The 12551-nt window shown below is 40.1% G+C and overlaps 1 protein-coding gene across 1 annotated transcript in view; it reads left to right on the forward strand.

Moving 5' to 3' along the window:
- Positions 1-11588, forward strand: part of CDH2 (cadherin 2) — a 216817-nt gene extending 205229 nt beyond the window's left edge. Inside the window, exon 16 of the mRNA XM_059039741.2 lies at positions 10198-11588. Within this exon, the coding sequence (XP_058895724.1) occupies positions 10198-10404 (207 nt within the window). The 3' untranslated portion in view covers positions 10405-11588. The remainder of the gene's footprint in view (positions 1-10197) is intronic.
- Positions 11589-12551: the final 963 nt, after the last annotated feature.

Raw genomic sequence — 12551 nt, forward strand, 5'->3', positions numbered from 1 at the left:
ACTTTTTTTTATAAGGGTGTTTATTTTATGCTAACAGTTAGGACCGTGGAGACCACAACTTGCTGGGAATACAGCTATGTAGTTCATTAAAACACAATTCTTTTTCCTAACTTTATCTTTATGCAAAAGGAAATGTGGCTTCAGTAACAGAGAACAGATGAGATGGCTTTGGTCAGCCCAAAAGAGAGGGATCAACTAATATTCTGCATTTGTAAATGACATCAGTATATATTATCAGTATCAGTCACACTCTCTCCAAAAGGATGTTTTCCCTAGATTACAATTAATGAATAGGCTAACGATATTATAGTGAATTCTAATTTCATTTATTAGCACTGATACGTGTAATAAGAGTTCACTTTCATTTTCCTCACACTGTACCCTTTGAATGCCACAAATGGTGAGAATTCAGTGCCTACCCCACAACGAGAGGTCCATCAAATGAGATTAGCAGGAAGAGCAGCTAAATTAAATATTATGTAAGTGATGTAAATACTTGTCTAGTTGAAGAGTTTTAAGAGCTTCTGCAAGAGGCAGCTAATTCTCTGTTGAATATAACAGATATGATTTCCACTGTCAAAATTATTATGGCATTCTCTTATTTCATTACTGACCAAGAGTTCTGCTACACTGAATCCTTAAGTTTTGAAGTCAGATGATTTATACTGCTTCTTTTGATCATGTCTATAGTTTTACTGCGATTCTTCTTTTGAATTTTTATTGTTAGTATAAGAGAATGATACATATTGATATTGATCGTGAATATACGGCAGGGCCCGTGTTCTCTGGCCAGATCCTCCCTCTTAGAATCTCCAAGATTAGAATTGGTCTCAGTGCCTTACGAGTGGAAAGCATCTGTTGTATATATTGCCTTCAGTCCCCTGCAGATAAGACTCATTTCCTGGGCTTCCTTGAAATAGTCATATATTACATCTACATAATCAATCTACCTTAGATTTTTAGATGCTCTTATAGTTTGTAGGAAAAGTTTTGAAACAAAATTAGCTTATCTGTCTTTACAATATTCATTACTATCTATTCCTAAAATACATGCTACTTTTTGAACTTATCTGTTCACTTCTGTTAAATTAGTAATAGGTTAATTTGTAGTAGACAAGATTTAGAAGCTGATAGAAGGCAAAAACAGGATGCTCGTAACTCCTTTATGTACAGAAATATGCCCCAACTTTTCCAGATTACTTGTATACATATAGGCCTGGTTAGGGGAATTAGCAGGAATATATATGATATAAATATAATATATATATTATATAAAATAAATATATATGTATTATATAAAATATAATATATTTGTGTATATATATATATGTATATAACTAGATATTTTTGAATATGTGAGAGTGCCTGATGATTTTACTTCTAATTTAGCTTTCGTCATTACAAGAAATTTTTTATTTATTCCTGTGGTTGTCAGGTTTCAAGATATAGTGAGCCTTTGACTGTAGGTGTAGGCACTGGACCTTTTTCAAGCAAGAATTCTGGCTTTGGTGTAATTCAGCAAATACTTACCTGAATGTTTCTGCCAGACCCTGAAGTGTCACTGTTCTGTGGGCTTCCATCCCATCCAGGACACTCCTTTCTCGTGATAAAATTCGAGCACTAAGGGTCATTTCTAAGGCTGTTTGTAATCTGATTCCTGCCCTCTCTTCCCTCCACATTCCCTTTCTGTGCTGCAGCGCCCTGAACTATTTGTAGTTCCTCAAAAGCATCACAGGTTTAACTATAACTTTGGCAAAGCCCTTCCTTCTTGACCTTCAGTGAGACACTCATTTAGCCTTCAGATTCAACTCAAGCGCCCCTTCTCTGTGAAGCCCCTTTGATACCCCTGGGAAGGTTACAAGACTCTCCCTGGGTAGTAGCCCTCACCATGGGGTGTCACTGTTAGTATTTATTCCTTCCTTATGAGTGAGTCCATTCTCTCTGAAATGGGGGCTATTTCCCGTTCTTCTTTGTGTAACCTAGGCATCTAACATGTTGTGTAACTCTTAGATTCTGTTGTTTCAAGGAATTCAAAGACTGTGGCAGGTGTGTAGGGCATGCAGCCATGAGCATTACCCATCTGCATTTGGCTGGGATTCACTGGGGCCCATGTCTGGAGGCTTTCACTCTCACTGGTGCTGATTACATTCAGGAAGTGAGGATATTGGCTGTTCCAAGCTGTGTGTTTTGTGTGTACCTTCAGTTTGTGTCTGGTGTGTTCACTCATTTTTTTTTTTTTTAACATGACTGGATTTTCTTCAGTAGAGAGAGGAAAGTATCTAGTTAGTAAGGTTCAGTTACCCAACTCTTCTATTGCCACAGCAGGAAAAGGTACACAGTAGGAATTTCCATTTGGAATCGCCTTTTCCTAAAACAGCGCCCAGGTACACAGTCTGTAAAGTGGCTGGAGGTCGTAGCAAACATGCGTGAATACATATATGAAGAAGTTTGTTCTGAACAACTGACTTGAAGATTAACTTCCAGAATACAACCCATTCATAATTTGAAAATTGTCTGCATTTGTTAGAAATGGCTCATTTGGAAATCATCTTGAGCTTGGTTAAGGATTATTCATTTAGCAGATAACTACTGAATATCTATGGTGTGTACATCCTGTGCCAGTGATGTGTAGATAAGACATTAGACATAGATTCTCTCTGTGTGAGTTCCCTGAGCTGCAGCTAGCGTGATCTCTGTACCAGGCAAACGTTCCAGTATCTGAACTCTTACTTTGCCAGGCACAGGACACCCATTAGATCTGGTTCTTATTAGGTGGGCTGGCTTCATCTCAGGCCCCTCCCCTACCTGCATCCTACAGGCCAGCAACAGAGACCTCTACTTGTAATTTCTTCTCTGCTTGTGATTCCATGCCAGCACCAGTTCCCACAGTATTTTTCCTGCCTGGAGTGTCCTTTGCCCTTTTTCTAGATATTAGTTAAGTCTTTACCAGGCCAAGAAGGGTCAGGGACATAGAGTATGGGTGGGCGCCATCCTGCAACATCCCAATGTACCTAGAACTCGCCTCCCTCCATGACTCCTATCCCACGCATCCCTTCTTCCTCCCCTCAGGGCCCTCCTGTGGTCCAGGGGAAGAGGTGTATCCCTGGGGAATCATTGTGGGGCACACTGGTTTGGTGAGTACATGAATGGACAAAAGGATCACATTTGGAAGTGATTCCCCAAATGGCTACTGAATCCTTGAAATTGAATGTGATTGTAAGGCAGAGGAATATGGAGTAGAAAGGGGAACCCAAAATCTATACCTAGAAATGCACTACTTTTGGACACAGGAAAAAGAAAGTCTAAGGCATTTCAGGTGTCACAGAAAACAACTAAAAAGAGGGTCGAGGGATGTGATGGTCAGGTCTGTGGAAAAGTCCAAAGAGATCAAACTGTTCAAAGGCCTAAATCAGAGATTACATTCAGACTCACTGTGTAGATTCTTCCACCTAAGACACACATTAAGACTTGTACAGTATCTTTCTATAATTGGACAGATAAAAATAAATACAGGTAAAGTTTTAAAAGTGGTTGAAGTCACCTAGAAAGAACTCAAGCACATTTTATAAATACATTTAAAATACAAACAGATTTCTTTGTCTCCAGGTTTTATTTGGTTTAGCATAGTACCGAATGTTCCAAAGGAAGAAGAATATAGCGGTGATTATAATTGGAGTGTGTTTATAGGTGTAAGTAATAGGTAAACGCATGAGAAAATTTTCTAGTTTGTTTATTTAAATAATAAATCTCAAAAATGATAACGTTTCCAGACTGGTAGGTAGAGTAAAACAAATCACACATTTTTGAATTTTAAACACAAAATTTCATTCTATTTTGAGGTTTTTAAACAAGACCTTCAGATGGTGAAAAGTTGAAACAATGTCATTTAATCTCAGCCTGACAGTAGATATTAGCATACCTCCAATAACGATACTAATTCTGTATATTTCTTTATCTCAGGAATCTAAAAACTAAGGGCATATTTCTATTAAAGGACTGACTTTTGATAAATATTATTTAAAAACTTATGGAAGGTGCTCCTGGAATACTTTGTTTAAAACTCCTGAAGTTTAAAAATTTTGCCTTTTTTTCCTATTAATTAAATTTAACATGTTCTTTTAAAAATATCTTTGTCCTCTCCTACAAGAGTTAGGCGTTTTAGTTCAAATCCAGGTGCCTGTTACCTTGTACAAGGTCAAGGTCCTTGGATGTAACCACTTGGATTTCTAGTTTTCTTATTCATAAAATGGGGATGATAATAGGCCCTTCTATTAAGATGGCAGTGAGGAATGAATAATAAAATCCATGTAAAGTCCTTGGTATAGTGACTGTTGCATAACAAAATCTCTTAATTATTATTAGTATTGTATTATCATTACAAGTTACTATTCAGGAGTGAAAACTTTCTGCTGCCCTATAACTGTAAATAAAACAGATAGAAGGGGCTTCCCTGGTGGTGCAGTGGTTGAGAGTCCGCCTGCCGATGCAGGGGACACGGCTTCGTGCCCCGGGCCAGGAAGATCCCACATGCCGCGGAGCGGCTGGGGCGGTGAGCCATGGCCGCTGAGCCTGCGCGTCCGGAGCCTGTGCTCCGCAATGGGAGAGGCCACAACAGTGAGAGGCCCGCGTACCGCAAAAAAACAAAACAAAAACAAAAACAAAAACCAGATAGAAACCTCTCCTTTCCAAAAAAAAAAAAAAAAAATGCTCTCAGTAAAATGAATTTCCCAGAAAGAGACATAGTAATGTTGGCGTTGATAAGTCATAGAATTCCACTGTCATGTGATCATGGTATACTTTTATGTCTGCAGATATTTTAAACCTAAATCCTAGCTTCTGAAAGGTAAAGATATAAACATGAACGAGGTGCTGAGGAGAAAAAAATTAAGCCCAGGACAACAGTACAAAGTTACCATCTAGAATACTTAGTGGATGTCAAGCAGTGTTTTGGACAGCAGGATATGAAATGAATACAACACCACCTCAGCAGAAAGGGATGTCACGATCTAGTGTAACCAAAACATGGCAATAAAAGTAAAGAGGACCAGAGAGACCACAGGAATTACTCTCGGTCATGGTTAGGGGAAAATTCAGGCAGCAGAAGTGACATTTTTAATGGGCTTTAAACAGTGGATGGATGGAAATTAAATGAAAAAATATGAGATGGGACATTTTAAACAAAAGGAATCACATTTCAGCTAGCAGGAAATGAATGTGTAAATAACATGGAGATACACTAAGAACATAACTTTTTTAGGTTTTGGGAGATTTTGGTGAATAATTTAGTGAATAATTCAGTTATGGTTGCTGGAATTGAGAAGAGTTGCAACAGAAAAGGTAGGTGAACAGATTAGGGTTGTTTTGTTTTGTGTGGTACGCGGACCTCTCACTGTTGTGGCCTTTCCCGTTGCGGAGCACAGGCTCCGGACGCGCAGGCTCAGCACGCGCAGGCTCAGCGGCCATGGCTCACGGGCCCAGCCGCTCCGCGGCATGTGGGATCTTCCCGGACCGGGGCACGAACCCGTGTCCCCTGCATCGGCAGGCGGGCTCTCAACCACTGCGCCACCAGGGAAGCCCCCTCAGAGGGTATTGACTTCATCCTGTTGCTTACCCTAACATCAGGCATCAGGCATCTGAGTCACACCTAGTTTTTTCCATGTCTGCAAACTTCATATATGATGTACTTATTAAACTTTTAATCAATTGTAACTTTTTTTAAAATAAAAATAATCGTTTTAAAGTGCTTGTGCACCAATTAAAAATCATCTTGCATACACCCAGGGGAACTCCTCCCTTATTTTGGAAACACTGCTGTAGGGGATAGCAATCAGACAGTTTTACTTGGGGTGGGGAGGATGTGACATCAAATAATCAAATAACGTCTGAGAAAGGAACGAATAGTAGTTAGTAAGTAAGAAGCAGGAATACGGAATTCCCTGGCAGTCCAGTGATCAAGGCCCTGCGCTCTCACTACCAAGGGCCTGGGTTCCATCCCTAGTCTGGGAACTAAGATCCCACAAGCTGCACAACGCCCCCCCCCCCAAAAAAAAAAAGCAGGAATAGTCCCGGAGACAGGGAGACCAGTCAGGCCTTTGCTGTGGTCCAGGCAGGATATAATGATGACCTGAACTAAGGCAGTGGATTTGAGACAATAGAGGACTGAATGTAAGGGATCAATAGGACCTCTTTCCTCTTACATCCTTCGTGAGTTCCCTCACCCAAGAATGTGGGTTTTTTATAGTCCCTATAAAAGCATGTCTCCATCCATAAAGCATGGGATCAGAAGTCTATAAATATAAGCTCAGCAAGAATTCAGCCAGAGCCACAGCTCTTTGATTTGACAGAGGCAGTTCACTATGGAAACTAGTTCAGATTTATCCAGAGTTCAAGCTCTGCCTCTCCAGGAAAGGTGAAACAAGCACACCCTCTTCTAGATTTCGTCAAACCCAGGTAGGGAGAGAGAAACACGTGCAGTTAGCTTGTAAATTTGGCAACAGTGTGTCACACCTCATGTGAAGCGGTGTCCACACGTACAAATAAAGGAATCCCATAAGGGAGGACCAGAGCTCCTGTGCCCCACCTCCCACTCCCGAATTTATCTGTAGGTTCACCCTGGTTGCCGGCCTGCCACCATCAGTTTCTCAGGACTTGACTATGATCTTTGTAGAATTACCCAAATAGTACCGGGAATTTATATAATGCCTCAGCCGGAAAAGTCATATTTTATTCTCGGATAAAAATCAGTGCTCTCCAAGTGGAGGGGACTTAAAGTTCTTAACCTTCAGCCAAGAAAGATGGCTCTTGCCTGAGAATTCTTGAAAAGTTCACTGGGCTTTGCTCTTTTGTAATGATCAAAAGCTGAGGCAGTGTTTGATGTTCTGGCTAGCACAGTGACCTCTCAAGGGTTTTATAGCCTTAACCCCTTTTTAAAAAAGAAGTAAAACATAGATTCAACAACTATCAGAATGACCAGAAAGTCAGGGCAGGAGATAGAAAAATTTTTTAAGAAAAAAATGAGTATGGAACTGGATTATCACCAGTGTTATATTTGTTTTAAGGAAATTAATTAGATGGTGTAGACATTTGTTGAAGAGTCTTGGGCCCTTTAACACACCGGTGAAGACCAGGGAGCTTCTAGCATTTATTTTAAGTCACAGGAAACACGGGCCACGGCTTTCATCTCCAGGGAATCCAGGCACACATGATGCCCTGCCATTGACCCTTTCAAGTTCATCTTAGTCTTCACCTTTCCCTATTTCCAGTTTGGTGCTGATGCCGTGATTCACATATCTTCTGTATTTCGGGATCCAGGCAGAAGGAAAACTTTCCTCTGGGGCAGGCTCTTCTCCTGGCAGAGGGGGAAAGGCGAGGGGACTGGTGGAAGCATGTTAGACTCTTCGAGTCTCCTCCACGCAGCTGCTTCCATTCATTGGCCAACGCCAGTTGGGTAGCCAAGCCTGACAGTGGGTTAGGGAAGTCAGCTGGCTCCAGAGTGGCACTTGTGGTGCTGCGGGCATGTGATCCACCCACAGGGAGAGGATGGTGAATCACTGAGGACAGTAACACAATCTACCACAAAAAGGAATTAGGAATTTTGAGAAATTGGGAGTTTGCAGTTCTCCATCTTAACAGAATTGCCCTGTAGATTATTCTGTAAATATGATCAAGAAACTCCTATCTAAAATTAGTTGTGTTTTATATACTGAAGTAGTGCAAGGAAGACTTGTTTTATTTTACTTTACACAGGCATGTCTGGGTTATAAACAGTCTACCTGAGAAGAGGAACAGTGGTGTTTAATTAAAGGTTAGGATTGTTGGTGAGACAGACTTTGGGATGGGGAAGCAGTAGGGTGTACTTTTCTTTCTGGTTGTTGATTGAAGTCAAGCAGCTGCCATTTTGTTTCTAAAATGCTATGTCTTCACATCTATTTTTCTTTTTTTTCAAATTCCAAAGCAAGATTTTTTTTCTCTAACCTTAAAAGTAAAAAAAAAAAAAAAAAAAAAAAAAAATTCACTAATACTCCTTGAGCTCTAACAAGTGCCAGACACTGTGGTGAGCCCTTGGGTCCATTTATTTTATTTGGTCTCCATAATGATCGTATTACTGCGATTACAGTTGCAGATGAGGAAATGAAGCTGGTGGAACTTGGAGCCAAAGTGTCGCCCCAGAGTCTGAGCTCTTAACCACTACGTGTACTGACTCCGACCTTAATTTTCGTGCTCTTTTCCCTCTTCCTCCTCCTTTCTACTGATAAAAAACATATATGTACTCATAAAACACATGTGGATTGGAAGGATTGATCTAAAGATGGACAGTTCATCACGTCTTGGATAAGTGAAGCCACCATAAGCCCACTGGCTTTTTGCTTTTTTTTTTTTTTTTTTTTTTTTTTCTGCGGTACGCGGGCCTCTCACTGTTATGGCCTCTCCCGTTGCGGAGCACAGGCTCCGGACGCGCAGGCTCAGCGGCCATGGCTCACGGGCCCAGCCGCTCCGCGGCATGTGAGATCTTCCCGGACCGGGGCACGAACCCATGTCCCCTGCATCGGCAGGCGGACTCTCAACCACTGCGCCACCAGGGAAGCCCCTGGCATTTTTTTATAGGTCTTTATTGGAGTATAATTGCTTCACAATACTGTGTTAGTTTCTGTTGTATACCAAAGTGAATCAGCTATATGCATACATATATCCCCATATCCCCTCCCTCTTGAGCCTCCCTCCCATCCTTCCTATCCCACCCCTCTAGGTGGTCACACAGCACCGATCTGATCTCCCTGTGCTATGCGGCTGCTTCCCACTAGCTATTTTACATTCGGTAATGTATATATGTCGATGCTACTGGCACTTCGTCCCAGCTTTCCCCTCCCATCCTGTGTCCTCAAGTCCATTTTCTATGTCTACATCTAAGAGTTGTGGGAAAAGAGAATGATTGTTTGGAGACTAACATTGGTATATCTTGGACTTACTAGAATGGAAGTGGGAAAAAATTAGAGAAAAAAAAACAGTATTTTTAGTATAAAAAATACTTAGTATGTGGCAAAAAGACATAGTATTAAATCTTTAAAGTTTTGTAGAGCATAATTATGAATTACAAGAGCTTCAGATACATGAGTTATGTATAGAAAAAGCATCTTTTTGCAGGAGTTAAGTTTATTGATAAGCATTTCATTGATTCTTGTTTTTCCAGTTCTTTTTAAGAGCCATGTATATACATCTTATTTTACATTGGCAGGATCCTCTTTCCCAGTGTTTATACGTATTGATATTGGTTCATGACGTTTCTAAAGCCTGTGGGAGCTAGAAGTCACTCCGTTCTTAACAAATAATACCTGATCACAATTTATCAATTAATTTCACATTTTATGTTCTGTTGAGAACATAAATGATTTAGTGAATAACTTTCCTTGTATTGTAATCACATCTGGCCCGTCTTCTTTCTTCCTTTGACATCCTTCCAAATTTGTGTCAAATAGAACGCCACTTCCTCCTTGGACACGTAGCTCTCATTGCCGATTGAACTTTGTTTTCAGCATTCTGATGAGTTTTGTCTAGACTTCATAGTTTTGGTACTTATTTATCACTTATTTCATACTACAATAATGTCTGTTATGCTAGACTGTACGCTTACAGAGGGCAAGGATCATATGGCACCCATTTCTATGTCCCTCTCTTTTTGCCTTGCCTATAATTCCTTTTAAGCCAGTTTGTTGCCAGAATCCTCTGACTGACCCTACATAGATTAGGGTCCACGTACCACACGATTTCATAGCCTTCTGTATTATTTCATGTGACTTACTCTTCCAGTAATTATTCAAAACTGGTCTTGCCCGATGTACTGTTACAGGAATGCATTACCAGACTTCATTTAAGATCTTCCCCTCACAGCTTCAGGCATTTGACCATTCATTTCTGTCACCTGTCAAACGCATTCTCCAAAGAACCCTGTCCCATGGTATGTTTCGGCCTCGCGGAGCTAGACTCCTGAGGGTTCTTTCTTTGCAGAGGAAAGACAACAGTTAGTTTTTGTCTAACTTTCAAACGTGGTGATAACCCCAGTTTCTCTGGGTTGCAAATGTGGTGGTCTGCAGTTGGAAACTTAAAAACAAGTGTTTGATGCCACGGGACCACTAGCGTCTGCTTGTGGATTTGCTAATCGCAACCCTCTCTTCATCCTTTCCTTGTCTTCCAAAACTGCAGGGCCTTAAAGCTGCTGACAACGATCCCACAGCTCCACCGTATGACTCCCTCTTAGTGTTTGACTATGAAGGCAGTGGTTCCACGGCCGGCTCCTTGAGCTCCCTTAACTCCTCCAGTAGTGGAGGCGACCAGGACTATGATTACCTGAACGACTGGGGGCCCCGCTTCAAGAAACTAGCCGACATGTACGGTGGAGGTGATGACTGAACTTCAGGGTGAACTTCGCTTTTGGACAAGTACAAACAATTTCAACTGATATTCCCAAAAAGCATTCAGAAGCTAGGCTTGAACTTTGTAGTCTACTAGCACAGTGCTTGCTGGAGGCTTTGGCAGAGGCTGTAAACCAGTTTGGGCTCAGAGGGAATATCAGTGATCCAATACTGTTTGGAAAGACACTGAGCTCAGTTACACTTGAATTTTACAGTACAGAAGCACTGGGATTTTATGTGCCTTTTTGTACCTTTTTCAGATTGGAATTAGTTTTATGTTTAAGGCTTTAATGGTACTGATTTCTGAAACGATAAGTAAAAGACAAAATATTTTGTGGTGGGAGCAGTAAGTTAAACCATGATATGCTTCGACAAGCTTTTGTTACAATGCATTTGCTTTTATTAAAAATACGGAATTAAAGAGACAAAACCACTCATGGAGCAATTTTATTATCTTGGGGGATGAGACCATGAGATTGGAAAATGTACATTACTTCTAGATTTAGACTTTAGTTTGTTTTTTTTTTCCACTAAAATCTTAAAACTTATGCAGCTGGTTGCAAATAAAGGGAGTTTTCGTATCACCAATTTGTAGCAAAATTGAATTTTTTCATAAACTAGAATGTTAGACACATTTTGGTCTTAATCCATGTACACTTTTTTATTTACTGTATTTTTTCCACTTCACTGTAAAAATGGTATGTGTACATAATGTTTTATTGGCATAGTCTATGGAGAAGTGCAGAAACTTCAGAACACGTGTATGTATTATTTGGACTGGATTCAGGTTTTTTGCATGTTTATATCTTTCGTTATGGATAAAGTATTTACAAAACAAAGTGACATTTGATTCAGTTGTTGAGCTGTAGCTAGAATACTCAATTTTTAATTTTTTTATTTTTTTTATTTTTTATTTTCATTTTTGTTTGGGGAGGGAGAAAAGTTCTTAGCACAAATGTTTTACATAATTTGTACCAAAAAAAAAAAAGGAAACATAAGAAATGAAAGGGGTGGCCTGACACTGGTGGCACTACTAAAGTGTGTGTTTTTTTTAAAAAAATGAAAAAAAAAAGCTTTTAAACTGGAGAGACTTCTGACAACAGCTTTGCCTCTGTATTGTGTACCAGAATATAAATGATACACCTCTGACCCCAGCGTTCTGAATAAAATGCTAATTTTGGATCTGGTGACTGGTTTGAACTTTTTCTTTTCTACTTGAGCTGCTTTGAATGTTGCAAAGATCCAGGTCCTGGAGTTGCGTTGAGAACCGTAGTACAAAAGCGTGTATTAGTTCTTGCACTGTTCACCACTGAAACCCTTAGCGTGGCAGCCGTGTCCAGTGGGCAGCAGAGAGAACCACTGTGGACCTTCTCATCACAGAAGAAAAACATCGGGCGACACAAGAATAGACTACACTGAAGGTGGTATACAAATCACATCCTTAAGTTCAGTGAACTTTGTGTCATTCTTAACATCCTTTATGCCCTTCTACTCGTGCTTGTGGTTACAACTGACTCCAATGGACCTTTCCCACTAGAGCACCGATATAAAGAAAAGCTCACTAAAAAGGGATAGAGCTGGCCCTGGAAACTGCAGCGGATTCCAGGAATTCCCAGGCAATCTGTTGAAGCCATTGTTTGATGTACCTAGTGAAATACACTTTGGTTTGACTTCTATTCATTGACTGGACCTTTTTTTTCCCCAGCTTTATTAAAGAGGTATAACTGACAAAATTTTGTATATTTGAAGTGTACAATGTGATGACTTGATATACATATACGTTGTGAAATGATTTCCACAATCGTTATTTAATGAATCTATCACCTCACATAGTTTCCCTTTTTGTGTATGTGTGGTGAGAACACTTAAGATCTACTCTCTTAACAAATTTCAAGCATATAGTACAGCAGTAGCCTGATGTAGTCACAGAGGACAGAAAAGCGAAACCACCTTACTCAATTTTGTCAAACTGTTCAGTGTCATACTATGATTCATAAATGGATTTTAAGAGACTTGAAAAAATTCTCACTCTGTTTTCCTGAATCCCTCATGATCGTTATCTCACTACATATGCTTATGTTGTACACTTTGAAAAAAACTTACACAATATACCTCCTCTAATTAACTCCATGTGGTGTTTTGCTT

Source organism: Kogia breviceps, chromosome 15 (assembly GCF_026419965.1).
Source record: "Kogia breviceps isolate mKogBre1 chromosome 15, mKogBre1 haplotype 1, whole genome shotgun sequence".
Classification (NCBI taxonomy): domain Eukaryota; kingdom Metazoa; phylum Chordata; class Mammalia; order Artiodactyla; family Physeteridae; genus Kogia; species Kogia breviceps.